Source organism: Barbus barbus (genome assembly GCF_936440315.1).
Source record: "Barbus barbus genome assembly, chromosome: 10".
In the NCBI taxonomy this organism is placed as follows: Eukaryota; Metazoa; Chordata; class Actinopteri; order Cypriniformes; family Cyprinidae; genus Barbus; species Barbus barbus.
In genome coordinates, this window is record NC_136738.1 from 2,424,260 (window position 1) to 2,444,934 (window position 20,675).

Consider the following 20,675-nt stretch of genomic DNA (forward strand, 5'->3'; position numbering starts at 1 on the left):
AAATTTCCTGTTTCGCTTTTTTGTTGATATTCTATGTATTTTAGAAGTACGACAGCTTTTTTGCAGTCCACTAAAATAATCCTGTGGTGTGTTGAATTCTTACCTTTTTTTTACAACGGATTTTTCATGTCTGTGGATTCATAAGAACTGAATTTATAATATAATTATTCAACAATATGTTGTTTAAATAGCTACTTTTATCAGAAGTATTGTTTTGCATACTGCAGGTAAGTTGCTTCGGATAAAAGCTACTAAAAGTGTGTGCTAAATTAATAAATGCAAATAAATGTAGGAAACTCCTGTCGATCTCTTGATGCTTTATGTCAAATACACCCCTTTACAACTAAATGCATGATTAAAGAGCATGCATACACAAACACAAGTCATAGCACAAATAGGTTTTTAGTACTGTTATTTCTAGAGATTAAAGGAGTGAAATAATTCCTGGTGATAACTGTAACGTTATGACAACACAGGGGGCGCAGTTACCAAAGGAATGTGAGACAGAAAAGTTCATTTTTTCAGTAGATGAAGAGTAATGCATTCTTTCAGCATATAGTTTGTGTGATAATTCATTTGAATTAAATATACATTATTGTTGTCAGGAAAAAAACGAGGAATGAGAGGAAGAAATACATAGTGATAAAGGTTAGTTTATCTGCTGCTTCATGTTCAGCTTTATTACAGTATCAAATATTGTTATTATATCATATACTGTAATGCTTAGATCGCTGGTTAAATCAACCAAAAAAGAAAAGAAATATATACATATATTGGAACTTTTAATTCATACGATGTTTTTGAAAGAAGCAGGCCTTATCTTTATGCTTACCATATATTTGATCAATATTAATATCTCATATTGAGGTATTACTACAATTTAAAATAACTTTTATATTTATATACTGTACATTTTTAAATATTAAGAAACTTTCATAGACTTCTTCATGGCGCTAGTGTTTGCATATTTAATTTCATTATTGTTCTACAGATCTTTAAATACTGTTTTTGACAGATAATATCATATTTGTTTTGCTTTTCCCTTAACGAATGTCAGCAATAACCTGCCCATAGGCTTTTTTGATTACTGCCAGTTTGATGTAGTGTTGCCAGATTTTGCTATTAAAAACAAAAAATAAACCAAAATTATTTCCAATCATAAAGATATTTCTGACCCCAAACTACAACTTTATACTTTTTTAACTTTCTAAAGTGTCAAATTATGTGTTTGGTTTAATTCAAAAGCATTTTTGGCAAATTCATAATGATTCACTTTGATTAGTAATTAAATTGTATTAGTTTTATATAAAATAGGCCACATTTAAATAATATTTCAATGCAAGAAAACTATTCCGGATTGTTTATTGCACCAAATGTAATTTCAAAGGAACATTAAATGTATGTACGGTTGAAGTCACCATTGCAAGATCTGCAAAATGTTAATGATTTTAAAATAATTATTTAATGTATTTTGTTTTTAGTATAAGGCCTACAGCTATTTTAAAATAAGCTATTTTATATAGGCTAATAGATTTTTACATACAGTTTGCAACTTAAATGTAGAATATGGTATGGTTATGGAATAGATGCTAATGTTAAATTATATTATAATACGCAATCTAATACGCAATCTCTTGAGCATAGTAGGATTGGTGAACGCGCTTCCATGGCTTTCCCCAAACTCTGCGGGAGGTGAAGCCGCTGTACTTCCTGTCGCTGGTTGCGCGAGGAGGGATGTAAAGATGGCGGAGCTGCAGATGCTGCTGGAGGAGGAAATCCCAGCGGGTCGCAGAGCGTTACTGGACAGCTTCACCAACCTCGAAAGAGTCGCCGAATACTGCGAAAGTAACTACGTACAGGTGAGCGGGCGAAGCGTTGCGCATAGCCGGAGCGGATGTGTGGAGACGGAGCTGTTAGTGTCTATGTGCAGGCTGTTGATCATATGTTGAAGCTGAGCACCAACTACTAAATGCATGCATGCAACCTCTGCGTTCCCTTGTTGAGATCAGCCGGGAAAGTTTATAGCACTCTAAGGTGAGGCTGGGAACTAAGCGAACACTACTTTGCGAGAGATTTGCAGGGATTGTAGCGCATCGATATAGTGATTACATGAGCATCTCGCGCTGGCAAACTTTCTTCTGTTTCTCCACGCGAGAGATAATGCACTTCAAATCAACTCATCGTTTGTTTTTACACATTTATAGACACTTTCTGTTACTCGTGATCATAGCGAACAGGTGCAGGAGGAATGAATCTGACAGACTGCTAGAGGCTCATTGGAAGTCTTCTATACTGAAGTCCTTGCAGGTTTATTTAACTCAGATTTTCTGTAAAGTGTAAATCACTTCAGGGATTTGTATTGTGCTTGAACACTCATGTCAGTCGTGATCAGGAATTCATTAAAATTCTTATTTAATATTTATTGGCACACTAGTCATATGTGTATTGAATTAAATGTTAATGCACTAAAATGAATGTTTTAGTGCAGTGATGCACACTAGGGTCAGTTTTAGTGGTCTACCATTTTTTGTGTTTTTTTGTTTTTGTTTTTAGATGGATGATGCCAATATTTTAGCAGGGTGACTAATAGTTAAGCACATATGTTAAATTAAATATATATGTATGTATGTATGCATGTATGTATCTAATCCAAATGTTTTCTGTTCCAAAACCTGATCAGTTGCAACAAGTCAGTTGTAGTCATTAATCAAAACTGAACCAAGCAGTTTGCTTTCCCATTGTGGGACTGCCTTCTTTGAAACCAATGTTAAGTTTTGGAACAGTTTGCATTGGGAACATCCTAGTGGTTCAATTGAACACAAATCTCACGGTTTATGGTTAAATTTAGCAATTAATCTGTGGATCACATGTGTGCCGAACCATGGGGCTTGGTCCGTGCGGATCTACGATCCGTTTAACCACTAGTCCCTATGATGCCTAAAAGTGCTGTTCTAAGGTAGCTCAGGTTTTGGACCAGAGCTTGAAAGGAAGGATAAGGAAGGAGGATGTGCTTGTATAGATTAGCTTTGTTAATTAAAGAAATGTCTGACTGTTTGCTTGGATTCATCACAGTTGCTTATCTTTATCAGCCAAATCACATGCTTGCTTTCATTCCCTCAAGCAAGCTTTCCAGGCCTGCATGTCAGATTTGAGTCTGTGAAGATCAGCGATTGGCTTTAGTTCTGAAGTATCAGTGCTTGGATTATAGAGAGAAAGATGGAGATGACAAGCCTGTGGGCAGTTTTTCACATGTTTAAGGTGTGTTTTTGGTGGGCTATTGTATCCATTCCAGGTCATTCCAGCTTGTTTCGATTATCTCTTGCTGAGGAGAGTCCCAGTTGTAATTGGATCCATGTTCGGATGATGTGCAATGAGTGGTCCGCTCTGAATCCTAATGGACACCCTTCCAGAATGTTTGTTTTAATGGCAGCCATGGAGATGATGTGACACACACTTTTCTTCTGGCTTCTATTCCAAGTTGAGAAGACGCAGAGTTTTACATATTCCCCTGAGAAGATGGTTTGGCAAAAGACAGAGTTAATTTATTTTGAGAAACTCGTTAGTGTTAGATCTTGACTCCAAAACATATCAGAGGTTCTGAAGCAGACTGGGTTAGTCGCCCATATTTCCAAGTAACTTACTATTCACTGCATTGCAACAATACTGAGTTTACAGACCTTGAGAAAACAACCTTCTTCAGGGTTTCCAAGGGTCCTTACAAAGTGTCTTAAAGGTCATAAAAAGTCTAAAAGTTGCAACTTTCATTGTGAAGAGGTTTTAAAGGGATAGTTCACCGCAGAATGAAAATTTGCTGTTATTTTACGCACCCTCAGGCCATCCAAGATGTAGATAACTTTTTCTTGAGTAGAACAGTAAAGAAGATTTTTGACTGTAACCGAAGGCCTTGATGGTTCATAAAATGCAAGTCAGCGGCTGCCTGTGTTTGAGAATAAAGAAAAAGTATATCAAGGACCACACATTTCATGCCTGTGCCTCCTGACAATAAATCGAGGGATTATGAAGTGAAACGATCAGTCTGTGCAAGAAATTGAACATTATTTACATTACCTGTAATCCATAACCTCAGGAAACAGGGAAATTCCTATTTGATTCGATTACGAGGGCTGTGCTGCGATGATAAAACCATTATTGATGCATCTTTTGTTTTAATACAGATTTTCACTGTCTGACTATTAAGGCAAAGTATCTGGAATGACCCATAATGAATTTACTTCCAGATCTTTTATTAATAAACCAAATGGAAGTGATTTGGCAAGTCAACAACAAGGTTACAAAGAACCAATGGGAAATCAAATTTATTTTGAGATTGTGTGGGTTTGTTCTGAATGAACACACAATATTAATTTTATTTGTGGAGGTCTTTAAAAGGTCTTGAATTGATTATTAAAAACTCTGCAGATTCCCTGTTCTTGATCTCGATAATGATGACAGTCCTAACCATGCAGACTTAGTACTCTGCTCTTTTCAGTAGGTGGTAAACTGGCCATTGATGTATCAGTAATAGCTGATAATTGTCAGTGCTATTTTTCTCAGAGCATTTTGTACAACGAATCATGCTGAGTTCACTAGCAGCAGGACAGTCATTCCAGAAGGAGCCGTAATTAGACCGTAAACATGATGGATGCAGAAATGATGGTGTCTGTGCCACATGACAATTGAACATGAATGAAAGACATGTCAAAATGAAGTGTGCTAAAAGTGGTTTTCTGCCTATGCTCGCTCTAGTGGGGGTGGACGAGTTGAAACTGTCTGTAATAAACCCTTGAATTTATCTTCTCGGAGTGTGTGATTGAATTGTTATTTATTCACAGAATGGGTTTGTATGTGTTGAACTGCACTGCATGTACTATGACCAGGACATTATCACAGAGGACAGTTTGTCAAGCCGATGCCAGACTGAGTCTTGCAGAAGAATGCCTCTCCTTTTATGGACTGGATGGCAGTTGCTTTCTTTCATCTCCTGGCACTAGGACTCTTTTCTTTGAGGGCAAACTCTGTGACTACTTGCTGGAGAAAAAATACTTCCTTTGTTCGTCTGCTTTTTTTCTTTTCTGTGTATTGTGTGTTCTCAGGTGATAAACCAGTCAAAGTAAAGTTCTTTGCTGACAAGATGCTTGTTGAGATAAACAAATCCCCTTTGTGTGTTCCTTCGGATCAATTCCTGTAGGCTCCTCTGAGGCGAATAACTGATGTGGATACAATATATTGTGCAAAAATCACTGTGTTGCTCAATAAGCTAGGCTTATATTATATCTTGGGGAACACTGAATATTAAAATGATTTTTAATGTGCTGTTTAAACACAACTTTCTCTTTATTTTGTGCTTCTTAACACCCTGTCATAGCTTTTCTTATCTTCATGCTGTATTTGTTATTTAAGTAATTATTACTCTCTGAGCAGATTATGATTCCCACTGGATTGTTTTAGCAGTGATCACATACTAGAGTCATTTGTTTATCATATATATATTTTTTAAACTGCTTCTCAGGGATGCTTTTCAGTTCTTAGTCATCTTGATTGCATCATTAATGGCAATGAGGCATTTAGAGTGTGACTCAGATGTTTGTTGCCATTTGGGAAAAGTACAGCGAGGCCCATATGTCACGTTTTAGTGTGCAGTTATTCACCATCTGAGAGTGATTGCATCACAGAAGATGGAGGAGCTGTGTCCAGACTCACTCATCCGCCTCACTCTGTGCTTCACCCCTTTTGTGAATTTAGTGAGATGTAAAAGAGGCAAGCAGGCGTTTCTTTTGTGAATTGTCCTCCAGCTTCATGGTGCAGTGCTGCCCTCTCCTCAGGCCAGAGAAACCAGACGACCAACTAGGTCAGATTAATAGACAGAGTGTCAGGGACAGGCAGGCAAACACTGGCTAGAGAGAGAGAGAGCAAGAGACACACACACACACACATACACACACACACAGAAAGAAAGTGACAGAGATGTAAGAAGGAGAGAACGAGAGTGTGATGAAGTGAAACTGTCTGTTGTCAGGATTTGTAAGAGTCCACATCTGTTTGATACGTGACCTGTTATATAGAATGTGCTCCTCTGTTGTAACTGACGTCTGTGATATTGACTCGGTTGAAATGACTGCATTCATAGGAGCTGTTGTGCCTTACATTTTACAGATTTGTCTGGAGCAGTGCTGTCTTATGGCAAGCTCGCACTACAGGACTTTTGGCTGGTTTTTGCTGTTGCAGACAGATTTTTCAAGGTCTGCAACAAAACCCCTGGATCGCAGCCAAACCGGTGCTCGTTGCAGTCGCTGAAGTTCGTTAGGTATGAGCAGGTCAGCAACGTGATCCGAACCGGTCTCGAGCAGTCACAGATGCTGCGATATTTTCAAACCCGTTTGATATTATCGCCACCTGATCTTGTAGTGTGAGTGTCGCGATAACAAGGTGGAACTAATCCAACCAATCGCAGTGCGGATGCTATAAATGGAGATCGGTCAATGAAGTTTGACATTAGATGTCTTTATTAATAGAACAGAAAAGACACAAATTAATCAAATTAACTAACTCGAATTAAATTAAACATGCATATATTGTGTATACATAATTTTTTATATTATTATATTATATTGTAGGTTTGGTCAATATTTTGAATAATACATTCATTTGTAGAATTCACTTTGGATTTAATGTGAGCTTCTGTTGGTAGCAATGGATTTTTTTTGAAAATTGCTTCATTTTATATAATGTTTTAGTTAAAAATTAGAATTCTATCTTATTTATTGCTATGCAATAGGTACAAATACATAAGATAGATTTTCACTGTATTTTGTGTTGCTTTTTCAATCTAACATTTTGAATTTCCTTCAGAAATGTCTGTTTCATTAATCATAGTTCAAGATTTCAGGGCATATACCCTACCATTCAAATGTTTTAATCAGTAATGGGCGATATCTTCCCGCTATAACAACAATAAACCTAGCTATTGACATATTTCTGTGTGTGACCATGCCTCGCGCACACAAAAATGAGTTGGGAAGCCATTTGATCGAATGCCGCCAGTAAAAGGGAAAGAATAGCAATGCTCGGGCAACCCGCTGTAGAGCTGATGTCACGACAGAGTTAGAGCCGGTGAATGTGGTTTACAGGTTTCATAGAAAGAGAACGATGTGCACCAAATGAGTCGCTGTAGAAACTCAATACTTGGTTGAAGTGCGCTCAACACGAGAGCCAACGCAAACACAATGACGTGAAATAAAACATCCTCATGTATTAAAGAAGAGTGGCTTGATTAAGGGCTGGAAATAGTGGAGGATGGGCAAAGAACGGTAACAAAACTCTGAAACATGAGTATTGTACAAACTGTACTTCATAACGATGTTTAGACAGCTATAGAAGAATTCATATGTTCACGTTTTTTATATTTAACTTACAGATCTCAGCTCAAGTTTGGCTTCAGTTTCTATTCTATTCTATCAGTTTCAATAGTTTGTTTTGATAATATATTATGTTAGGGCTATATTATAAACCTGATAAATAATTGACCTTGTTTTTGAGTCTTTGACTTTGAGTCTCTAGCTCATCAAGGCTGTATTCATTTAAAAAATAAAGAAAAAACAGTGATATAGTGAAATATTATTGCAATTTCTAATATTGGTTTCCTATTTTAATACCTATACTTTAAAATAGCATTTATTCCTGTGATCAAAGCTGTATTTTCAGCATCATTACGCCAGCAGTGTCCCATGATCCTTCAGAAATCATAATAATATGCTGATTTATTATCAGTGTTGAATCTGTTGTGCTGCTTCATATTTATTTGCCACCTGTCTTACTTTTTTCTTTGATTCTTTGATTAATAAAAATTTTAAAAGAACAGCATTTATTCAAAATAGAAATATTTTCTAACAATAGAAGTCTTTACTATCAATTTTGTCCATTTATCACATCCTTGCTGAATAAAGTTTATTTAACTTTCTTTAAACTTTTTTAAAGTATCTTTAAAAAAGAAATAAAACAATTTCTGACCCCAAACTTTTGGATAGTTTATATTGTAACACCAAATCTCTATTTTGACTAAAACACTGTTCTTTTTAACTTTTTTTTTTTTTTTTTTTTAAATCACAGGTCCCAAAAACTACCGTATAAAAAATTAAATAAAAGCAGTAAAAATCAGCATATTAAAATGACTTGTAAAGAATCATGTGACACTGAAAATACTGCTTTGCTTCACAAGAATTAATTACATTTTAAGGTATATTAAAATAGAAAACATTTATTTTAAATTGCAATAATATTGCACAATGTTATTTTGTGAAATAATATTCAGTATTTTTTATCAAATAGATACAGCCTTGATGAGCATAAGAAACTAAAAAACTTTATTGATCCAAACTGTTGAACTGCCGTGTATTGTTCAGTAAACATGTTTTCTCAGGTAACCTAAAATGTACATAATTTAGTTACATCAAGGGTCAAATCAAATATAAATAGCACATTAAAGTTAAAAGTTACACATGTTTTTGTGTGCATGCTGTACAGGTCTGGTATAAAGAATGATTTTTCTCAGGTGCCAGAAATGTCCGCCCAATAGAGAGAAGTTTTGCTCAGCAAGAAAATGATTTAGAAGGAACATTGCTCCCACGGGTCTTGAAGAGTCACTGAATGGAAGAGTTTTTAAGGCCTTATACCATTTAACGTATGTAAAACTGTCTAAGAAATAATTTTTCAAATTGCCTTTTTTTTAAAGAATTCTGCAGATGTCTTGTAAATAGTAAAATAAAACTCTTTCCTTGATATTCGTTGATATTTGTGTATTGAAAATGTTTTTGATTGACATTTATGGTCTTTATTTTATTTGGGCTAGTTAAATAAATTTCCGGGCTACCAAAATCTGAAGAGTACATTTTATATATATATATATATATCCACCACTATCAGCCGGCCACTTTACTCATGTGTAGCACAGGTCACTGTGTTCCAGGTTAATTATCTGTGTTTAATGATGGCTTCATTAAATCCCTGTTTCCCTGACAACAGATGCAGTAATTATACTCAGACGGCCACTGGCACCTGTCCTGTAGTTCATGTATTTTCTGTTTTCCAAAATGGCACAGATAAACTCTAGCTTCTGAAGCCACACACTGCTTTCCACATTTGGTTACTGCCTTTTTCTCTCTCTGTGTGAGTCTTTGTCATCAGACCGGCTGCAGTCTGACGTACTGACAGGCAGCAGTTATGGTGACATGAGCCATAATTCTCCTGCAGTACAGAGAGAACCTCGTACTGGTAGACAGATGCTGATATTTCTCATCTTGGCCGGTTCTGCATTGATATCCTGGCGAAGATGAAAGAGAGATGAGTCTGTGTGTGTAGGAGGAGAGACGATGTGGGCTGCTTTGATTCTTGGTTTAGTCTTCCATATCTGCGATACATCCTCGACTGCATGTTCACATGACAACGCATCAGTGTTTTCACAAACTCCCATTTAAAGCATTAGATATATTGAATAATATGTTTCTAATCATTAGTCAGGTTCTAATCATTACTCATGTTTCTAATTATGCAGTTATGAGATGTAGGTGCTGTGGCTGGTTCTCAGGGCATTGCTAAGGCAATTAAAGGTTGATAACCGTAGATGCTTACGGAGTCTCAATATAAACACACACTGCAGCCAGATGTGATCATGCAATGTAAGCCTATAGTTTTTTTTCTCTCATTTTATTGTTCACCAAGTTTAAAGAAAAACAACAAAAAAACTTGTCCATTCACTTGGAAAAAGTAGTGGTCGATGTCAGAAGTGCCCAGTCCTGCTCCATCCGATTTTTAGAAAGTTTTTTAGTTTCTAGTGATCCTGTAAAGACCCTAGTTAGCGGGTTCAGGGGTTAGATTCATGCAATTACATTTTTAATACACTGTGTATTTTAAATAGTTAATTTTAAGGAGCTTGATTCAAGATGGAGTGGTCTGTTGCATTTAATTGCACTCCATCTTTCTTGTGCTCTCTCTGGAATGGATGTGTGTGCTGAGATTTTAGACCATTTGGAGGTTATCCTTACTTTAAGAAGTTAATTATGAGGGTTTTTAATAAAATGTAATAATTCCTAATTAGAATAAATATAAAGAAAAAATAACAACTTTTTTCAAATGTTTTTGGAATGCAAAATATTGTTCACTTAAGTTAGGCAATAAAAAGAAAATAGCAGTAAAGCAATTCCCTGTATAAATTACGAAATTAATTTAGAGATTTTCAAAATCAACATGTACTGTACCTGTAAATGATATTGATTTAAATCGCAATAAGCATCAAATCAAGATTTTGTGAATCAAAATTGGATTGATTAGAGAAATCTGTCAATGATCAATAATGACAGTGATGCTTCTTTCTTCTGTTGGTGAATAATGACAACGTTTTCATTTTCTGCTGATCTATCCCTTTAAGAACGGTGTAAAGTGCTTCTGGGTACACTATTGATCAACGACTTGTCTTGATTAAATGAAAAGGAATCTCTCTCTCGCTCTCTCTCTCTTTTTGAAAGCTTTATTGAAAAGAACCCTCTGAATGTACAGATTTGCTCAATTGAATTGTACTGCACTACTTGAGACATCCTTTGACAGTGATTATTGCTTCAGCTCATCTGTAAGTTGCATTGCTTTCAGTTGAGCTGAGCCACAGTCACGCTTCAGAAAAGTGTAGTCACGACCCCCTGTTTGAAAAGCTCTCACTGTTGAAAGAGGTCTCTGGTGAGGTGTCTGATGAAAAGAGCTATGAGCTCTTGTGCATTGAGGAACAAAAGTGTCATCAGCGTCTCTTGTTCTACCCACCTGTTCATTTTCAGTGTGTAATTATTTGAGTCATCACTGAAAAATCAGTGTGTCCTTCTTCTGTGGTCAGAGCTGTGAGCACACAGCTGAACAGTCATTAATGGGCACGCTACCGTGTAATTACCCACAAGCCCTGCCTCCATTTGTGTGCGATTGAAACCGAGAGATGTCCTGTGTGGTTCAGTGGGCCGGCCAGTAAATGACTCCTGTACCTGCTCTCTTTTCATTTCAGACAAAAGCAGCTGAAACAATGAGCAGACATTCGCCTCTCCCAAACCTGCCCTGCAGACCCACGTCAGTTCAGGGGTCACACACACACTTTATTATTTTAATAATACACCTGTTTGAATTATATGATGATAATTCCCTCCCTCTTCACAGGAAAGAGAACTTTTTATTGAGCTGCACAAAACAACAAGCATACAGAGTGAACCACTAATCTTTACATTTAGTGATGCCTGACTCAAAAGGTTCACAAATCATTGTCTTATCACTGATTGATTGTACATAACATTAGATATACGACCAAATGCTTATATCTCACTGCTTATAGCAGTGAGAGATTTTCTCTCTTTTATTGTTTGATTAACATGAATGACAGACAGCAGGAATATTAGACTGCTGTCACTTTAAGAGCTGTCCGGATCCAATATGTGTTTTCTTTCTCAGCTGTTTGCTTTCATTTAAGACCTAAATGAAATGTATTTTCACGAGGATACTTGCAAAGATGGGTATTTTGAGTGTATTTAACCATTCAAGGCCTATAAAGCAGCAAAAATAACTCTGAGCACCGTTGAGTAATGTTTTATTGCTGAGTTATGAAAATTACGTTATGTACAACCTTCATGCAGTGTGTGCATTGTAAATGCTGCAAGTTAGCCTAATCCCTCACTAGGGATGAGTATCGTTTACATTTCATCGATATCGATACTGTTATCGATACTATTTGGTGCAAGAAGATATGATGAAAATGAATGAAAATGGTCATTTATTCACTCTCAAGTTGTTTCTTTCTTCTGTTAAACATAAAAGATATTTTGAAGAATGTGGTCCCCAGTGACTTCCTTTTTTTTTTCTTCCTACTATCAAAGTCACTGGGGACCATGCAACAGCTATTTGGTGACCCACATTCTTCAAAATATAAAACCGATAATAAACCGATCTTGGAGCGCTAATTGCTGAAAGGACCTCCGTTTAGTAATCCCAGAAGGTGCTTTTTGGTTATATTCAAAAATATAGCTATAGAACAAGTTACTAACATGATAGTTCATGATATTATTGGTCCCCGCTATAATGGTTATCTTCCATTTCTACTGAGCAACTGATTATCTACACCTGTGATCAATTTTGTATCTGACACACTCTGAGGACGTCTGGGTGGCTGAAATGCATCAGTGTGCAGTGTTTTAGCTATTTTGTAATGTTTCTAGAGTGAACCATGTTTGAATAAAGGCTTTTTAACATTTTGGAACCGGAAGAAGTGCCTTGGATTTGTTTTTCTATCGATACATCATCTTTTGTGTTCAGCACAAGAATATAAATTGCGGTAGATGTTGTTTTGTCTGTAAATGTTTCATTATGTTACTGGTGTTGCCTCCTTTGTTCACTATTACAGTACTGCATATATTGCAAACGTAGGACACTATTCAGTGAAGGAAAATGTCAAGCAGCAGCTTCTAATTCATCATTAACATTGAAGTATATAGAGATAAAACAATGCAAGATAACAGTATCGTTTGTCCTGAAGCTTATCGGTAGTCTGGTATTGACCCAATTACCTACCAGTTCTCGGTACCCATCCCTATCCCTCACGGCCCCATTTTTCTTCCAAATTCAATATGGAATCTAACCTGACTAAGGTCCATTACTGTTTAAGATCTGGAATTCAAATCATTGAAGCTATTATAATTATAAACATTGTTTTTTGTTCATCTGAAGTGGCATATACTAGAGAAACTATACTATAGTGTATTTACACGGGTATCATCATAACTGGAAACAGTGAATCAGTGTTTGTGTGGCTTTTGTGCACACGGACCAACAAACAGAACACACATGCAAATGCTAACCGAAAGGCAGCCCAATGATAGTCATCTGTCCAGTCATCCAGATTCACATACAGTGTAATAGCCAGCAACTATCACTCACATGAAAAAATGGCCCTAGTTATTGACATTGTTACGCCCCGTGGCTCAAAAGGGACAGAACAACAACAGGGACATATGAGAGAGCCAGAAAAGAGCACATCATTTATTAACAGAATCAAACTATAACAAAATTAAGAACAACGTAAAGCGTAGCAGTCTGGAATCAGTAATGTAAAGTGAAATGCATGCATGGAAGTGTAATGTAGTGTAGCGATGCTGGATGTACCAAAGGAAACAAACTTGAAGGAAATCCAGTAGCTCTCCCGTGGCCATTCGTCTTGCGTCTTTTAAAAGGTTCAAAAGGAAGTAACAACAGGTGTCCTTAGAGAACCATCAGTTTGGAGGGTGGAGCCAAACATCCACCTCGGCCGGAGGAAAACCCCACATACATCATACAACATCCCTCCCCTTAAGACATGGATCTGCCAAGAATCCCTGTAATAAACGAGACAATCAATCAAGACAATTAGCACTCAAACAATTAGACCTAAGACAACGGCCAGGAGAGTAAAAGAAAACTACCTTTACAGCATTCTAATTATTATCCACAGGAGCTTGAGACAGTGTGTCATCTACAACGTTATCTAATCCTCTGACATGTCGAATGTCATGGGAATGAGCCTGCAAAAAAAGGACCTACGGATACGCCTTTGATTCGGGCAGAATTGTGTGAATTTGATTTCTATAACAATTTGTATTGAGAAAAGTGCCGTGCAAATATATTTGGGAACTGCTTGGGATTTATTTCTTTTGCTGGGTATTTTGACTGCCAACCTGACATTAATTTGGAACATGTTTTGATTATTTTTTTTCATTGTGTGTTTTAATGAGTTTCTACTTAAATGCGTAGGTGTGATAATTGAGTAGCTGTTCTCTGTGTCTCTGTTCACCTGAGCTTCTCTCTATGAGCTGTTGTGAGGGAGGCGTTTCCTCTTCAGACGCTGCTGCTCATAGTGTTGAAGGGTCAGCTCTGTGTGGGACGGTCTCTCCTCCTCCACTCTCTCTGCTCAGATGCAGCTGTGATGTTATCAGCGTGGGTCAGCGCACTGCATCTGCATATTAGTGTCAGTGTGTCGTTGTGTGTCCTGGGGGAGGATGGGCCTACATGCCTGCCCACTGCAAGCCCACAGCTTCTTCTGGGCCTGCAGCATGTCAGTGCAGTAAATGCATTCAGTGGTGCAGATCATTATGTGAGAAGTTCATCCATGCGACTGAATGATTCCTTTTTTGGTCGCTTAATAACTGCTCTGTTTCACTGCAGCATGAGATTTATGTAAGTTTAGATGAGCAGGTGAAGTGTTATTTACTGACAAATTGATTTATTATTACTTACTATTTTTGATATTGCATCAGCTGATAACTTTTGGAATAAATTATCAAAGAAATGGGCTGGGTTTTGACACAAATCTCATGATTTAATTTGATTCTGATTCACAAGCTTTCCATTCGATTTCCAATTCGATTCGATATATATCAGGTACAGTATATGACCAAATTTCTTGAGGAAAAAAAAAATTGACTTTTTCTGAGGTAAGTTACATGTGATGTTACATGACATTGTTTACAAGCTATTATATTGACGTCTTTGCGTGGTTGAAACACTGATTGAGAGATTACAGGAGACGGGATATGGATTTCAGGAAGTTGATTCTGATTGGTTGAGCTGCGTTCAAAGCTGTTATAAATTACTCTACACACATACACCTTTGTTTACGTCTGTGTTTTGCTCGGCAACCACTTTTTCAACCACAACCGTTTCTGAGGAACTACATTGTTTGGTGGAAGAATTATGTTTTTATTAATATCATTACACTTCATTTGCTGTTTTATTTTGTGAAACCTTACTACGTATATGGAATAACCATTTTATAAAAGCAATGAGCCCTGTAAAGCCATGGTTTACTGTGAATTTATAACAGCTAAGGGGGTTTGAAATCCGAGACAGTTTTATATCAAAAGTAACAAAGCACAAAACTTATTGTGATTTATTGGATGAGAGGTGCACTACAGTGTTTCCTTCATTAACTGAAAACAGGCTAGACTGGTCGATTCTTGGAATTTAAGAATCAATATTGTTTCGTAAAAATGAAAATCGAGAAATCAAATTGTTTTTTTGCCCAGCCATGTTAGCTATCATATGTCATGATGTTAAATTACATTGTATTATGAAATAATTGGTTAATTTTGCATATCTATCTAATATCTCAATATATGACACCAGCAACGCTGTCTGTACAATACTTCTCTTGTTAGTCACTGAACATTTTTTGTGCTGGTTTAAGGTGGTTTGAGATCCACAGTGGTCTGTTGTCGTGTGGGGTTTGTTGAATGTGTGTTACAGCGGTTTGCAATCTGTAATAGCACATTCAGAAGTATGTGAGACGCGACATCCAGTACCGAGTACCGTCCTGGGACAAAGACAGGAATTGTGTACACAGACACACACGCGTACACTTTCTCTCTGTCAGCCTGGGGATCAAAGCCCAGGTCATGTGACTCTGCAGCTTGATGTCACAGAAGAACTGCTTAGATCCTGACATTCCACACCAGGGGCGTCGCACAAGCCCCAGTAAAATATTACTGACATTTTTGTCTGGTGGTGGTGATTACTGTATACTAAGATGAGAATTAGTTTCGATGATAGTATTTCAGCAATAATCTTGTGTTTTCTGCTCTTTAGAATCAGAACTAGTGATTCCAAATTTGTTAACGAATGATTGTTTCTTCTAATTGATTAAAATGGTTACACAATAAGGTTTGAAATTGTTTATGATTCAGTTTGATTCATCCAGACACTTTACTCATACTCACGCACTGAATCCCAGCTGTCAGCAACTTTTTTAAGACAGAAACCAGAAAGTGCTGGATGAGGTGGATATTTACCTACATCCATTGTAAGAAACGAAATTTGCAAACCGCTTGTCAGTGAAGAGAGCAGCTTGTAAACAGCTCATTTTATCCATTTGATTTGGCTTGATTCTGACTCGCAAAGTCCCAGTTTGATTCTGTTTTGGTTTCATTGACCAATGATTCAGTAAAGACTATTTTAGTTAGAAGCAGTGTCAATTTTGCTTGACAGATTTTGGGACGACTAATGCTTAAACAGCTTCTGCTGTTTGTTCATTGCTGTGTTAAAAAAATGCTTCAACAAAAGCTCAGTTGATAAACATGAATGGAGACGAGTTGCAATAAATATATTTTTTAACCATCAAAAATCACTCCGCGTACTCCAGTATCACACTTTGAAATGGCTGAACAGATTTAATGGCGCACTGACTATTGCTCTTTTATTTCTCCATCAGTCTCCAGACAAGCATGCCGCTCTAGAGGAAACCAAGAACTACACCACTCAGTCCCTGGCCAGCGTGGCCTACCTGATCAACACACTCGCCAACAATGTGCTCCAAATGCTCGACATCCAGGCCTCCCAGCTGCGCCGAATGGAGTCCTCCATCAACCACATCTCTCAGGTAACCTAGCAGCACACCACACCTCCCCATACAATCTCACACTCTGGGCTATATTTACTGAAGAATGACTGACCGCTCAAAGAGTCTGCTAGGAGGTGACAGGCAAATGACTGTGACATGGTTAGGTAAAAGAGAGATTATAAGAGGCTCAAATAGCGGTTCTGATGCTAAAATTAGTGTAGAAAACTTTAGACTGAACTCTAATCAAACACTATGCCTTCAAAAATGGCCACACGTTAAAGGACACCTATTATGCCCTTTTTTACAAGATGTAATATTGGTCTTGGGTGTCCCCAGAATGTGTCTGTGAAGTTTCAGCCCAAAATACCCAACAGATCATTTATTATAACAGCTGGAAAATGTCATTTTTGGGGTGTGTCTAAAAAAGAGCTGATTTGGAGTGTACGGCTTTAAATGCAAATGAGCTGCATATTCCCGCCCCGTCTGCAGAAGAGGGCGTCACATATACGTCTCTCTGCATTGCATATCTACAGCAATAAACAGCCAGTAGAAGCAACATAACAGAGCGAGAGAACTGGTGTTCAGCTGTACATATGGGAAGCCAAATGCACTGAAAGTGAGACAAAACAGGGCGATGTTCCAGAGCTCACGCCGTGCTGACCTGTCATCGCCGCAGTTCAATGGACCGAGCTGCGCTACGAATCTCAGAAGCTCCATGCTGATCAGTTAAAAATACTTAAAGGGGACATAACACACATTTTCACAGATGTTAATCTTGAGTACCTATAGAGTAGTACTGCATCCTTCATATGTCCAAAAATTCTTTAGTTTTATCATATTTATAAATGAAAGATACAGCTTTACGATTCTCTCAGAAAACAGCCGAGCTCCTGGAGGCGCGTTGTGGGCGGAGCTAAAGAGTAACGAGCACTTGAGCGCCGATCGGCAACAAAACAGACATTTAATGCCGTTTCTCTTACCATCTGCAGTTCTGAATTATGACCAGGAAGGTTTTTAGCTGGGACTGCTCTATCTTTCAGTATCAAACGATTGCAAATCCAGCTTCGAACTGGGCCTTGTTTATAAAACGTTCGTCAACAAACACACTTGTGAAACTCTGTTGCTGCCCCGGAAAAACAAACTGCATCCACTGTTCACGTAACACTGGGTTCTTCGGGAAGCTGAACAAGGTTATCTTGCAACCAAAAACACACTTCTTTAGAGACATTCTTCCAGAGCGAGTCCCGCGCAGTGCAGCCGAATGAAACGCGTTGATTGGCTGCTCTTGCTCTTGCTCTGGTCGATGCGTCCATGGATTTTTTTCACACACTGCCAACATACGTTTTGGTCCAAACACCATGTAAAAGTGGATTTTGCATAATAGTTGCCCTTTAAAATTAGAGTTACCAAGGATTGTCTTGCTTTTGTGTTTTAATTGTTCAGATTCTTGGTTGGCTCGTCAGACAGGATCCTTGTCCTGTCACTTTTTGAGTCAGTCGATCTCATTGATTCTGTAATTAAACATTTTCCCACAGAGTCACAGAGTGTGAGGAGCTGTAATTCAGATGCAGTGTAACTGCAGGGGTCTGGTGCGACTGCTGTAGTGTTTTGTGCCAGCCGAAGATACGAGCAAATGTTAGTCACACATACTCATTTATGTGTTCATGCCCCTGCCTTCTCTCTTTTCCTCCATCACCACTTCTCTCTCTTTCTCTCCTCTACCACTTATGGGAAATTCCTCCCTGTGGTGTCACATGTGGACTGTTACATTACACAAAGCTCTGAGCTTAACTATTCACCGTACCACAGCAAACTAGACGAGACCACACACATGCAACTCAAATATGGATAAAAAACCTCAACCTTTTGATGATATTTAATATTTTTCTTTTATTTAGCAATGTTGCATTAAATTGATCAAAAGTGACTTATAAGAAATCTATATTACACAAGATTTGTTTGAAATAAATGCTGTTCTTTTGAACATTCTATTCATCAAACATTCTATTCATCATTTAAAAAACTAAGATTTGGAATATAGTGAAGTAAAAGTTTCCCAAAATAAAAATACTCTGGTAAAGTACAGATACTTGAAAACTGTACTTGACTACATTAAAGAATTAAAAATACTTGGTTAAGGCCCACCTCTGCATTTTACACAATATTACGGTTTTCACTGTATTTTATAAATGGATATGGAATGAAAGATAGCTTGCTTATCTTACTCAAGAGCATAATCTATAAGTCCACAAGTCACACTAACAAGAAACTATGCTTCTAACCACGGGTTAAGAGCTGCAGTTTCAACCACACAGCTTTGCAATGCTATTTGCAAATGTTCGTTGGAACTATGTTTTTGGGAAACGCTGGATCGTTGAACTGTCACACACTATACCATCATGGATTAAAATCCTGCAGCGCGCGCAAGGTCCCCCTGCTCAAGCCAGCACATGTCCAGGCCCGTCTGAAGTTTGCCAAAGCCCATCTGGATGATCCAGAGGAAGCATGGGAGAAGGTCATGTGGTCAGATGAGACCAAAATAGAACTTTTTGGTATAAACTCCACTCGCCGTGTTTGGAGGAAGAAGGATGAGTATAATCCCAAGAACACCATCCCAACCGTGAAGCATGGGGGTGGAAACATCATGCTTTGGGGGTGCTTTTCTGCAAAGGGGACAGGACGACTGCACCGTATTGAGGGGAGGATGGATGGGGTAACCGTTGAGACTGTGGTCCCAGCTCTCTTCAGGTCATTCTCCCGTGTAGTTCTAGGCTGATCCCTCACCTTTCTCAGGATCATTGATACTCCACGAGGCGAGATCTTGCATGGAGCCCCAGTCCGAGGGAGATTGACAGTCATCTTGAATTTCTTCCATATTCTAAGAATTGCGCCACCAGTTGCCTTCTCACCAAGCTGTTTGCCTATTGTCCTGTAGCCCATCCCAGCCTTGTGCAGGTCTACAATTTTGTCCCTAGTGTCATTAGACAGCTCTTTGGTCTTGCCCATAGTGGAGAGGTTGGAGTCTGATTGACTGAGTGTGTGAACAGGTGTCTTTTATACAGGTAACAAGTTCAAACAGGTGCAATTAATACAGGTAATGAGTGGAGGATAGGAGGGCTTCTTAAAGACAAACTAACAGGTCTTTGAGAGCCAGAATTCTTGCTGGTTGGTAGGTTATCAAATACTTATTTCATGCAATAAAATGGAAATTAATTATTCAAAAATCATACAATGTGATTTTCTGGATTTTTTTTTCTTTTATATTCTGTCTCACACAGTTGAGGTGTACCAATGATAAATATTACAGATCTCTCCATTCTTTGGAAGTGGGAAAACTTGAAAAATCGGCAGTGTATCAAATACTTATTTGCCCCACTGTATTTAGCCATCGTGGATGATTTCTCTCTTCCACTTTTCATTCTTTTTTGTCTATGTTTTTCTGATCTGTCTTATCTCGACTGCCCTCATCTGTGGACTCAGCTGTTGCTCTGGACTCGATCCCTATTTACCATATCACTGTCACTTAATGCTGAAAATCATTTAACTGTGTTTGAGATGCCAGCAGCGGCGGCTTATCCCCCCTCTGTGTTTCCCCTTTTATTTTTTATTTAACAGCTGTCAACAGCATGGGCTCTAAAGCGATTAAACACAGCGGCACAACATCTAATAGAGCTCTTCTCGTGAAGTGCTTTTGACACGATCCTCTCCCAAATTGCCGTGTGAAATGAAACAGAACTCCGCCGACAGGGATTTCAGACCTCTCACAACTACACACTTTAATAATTCGCCTCACATACTCTGTGTTTTGTAACCTGCTTCCACAAATATTAAGTTTAAGGAGGCCATCATTTTTCCTCAAGTTGTTTCTTGCACCAATGCAGTACCACTGTGGCTTTAAGACTTTTGTATGCATATTATAATATCATGCTCTATCATGAATGCGAATGTGGTTGTAGTTCTTAATGACCCAGTTTGGTTTTAGTAGATTTCAAAGTTCTTTAAACTTTTTTTCCCCCCTCCAGACGGTGGACATCCACAAAGAAAAAGTGGCGAGGCGGGAGATCGGCATCCTCACAACCAATAAGAACACCTCCCGCACGCATAAAATCATTGCTCCAGCCAATCCCGAGAGGCCAGTGCGGTACATTCGTAAACTTATCGATTACAGCTCGCTGGACGATATCGGTCACGGTGTGAAGGTAGGACACGGGCTCACCTTGAGAGGAACGATTTTTCTGACTAACATGTTTGTTTTGAACTAACTGCCAGAATCTGATGTGGGTTTTCTTTGTGT

General features: G+C 38.1%; 1 protein-coding gene across 6 annotated transcripts in view; it reads left to right on the top strand.

The window, feature by feature from the left end:
• The first annotated feature begins 1,718 nt into the window (after nucleotides 1–1,718).
• abi2a (abl-interactor 2a) overlaps nucleotides 1,719–20,675 on the top strand; it is a 32,839-nt gene continuing 13,882 nt past the window's right edge. For 5 of the 6 annotated variants that reach the window (XM_079427187.1, XM_079427182.1, XM_079427184.1 and 2 more), the window contains exons 1-3: nucleotides 1,719–1,859; nucleotides 16,253–16,420; nucleotides 20,404–20,580. In XM_079427187.1, coding sequence (XP_079283313.1) covers nucleotides 1,743–1,859; nucleotides 16,253–16,420; nucleotides 20,404–20,580 — 462 coding nt within the window. In that variant the 5' untranslated portion in view covers nucleotides 1,719–1,742. Of the gene's footprint in view, nucleotides 2,035–16,252; nucleotides 16,421–20,403; nucleotides 20,581–20,675 lie in introns of all 6 variants that reach the window. The other variant, XM_079427186.1, reaches the window with a different exon arrangement.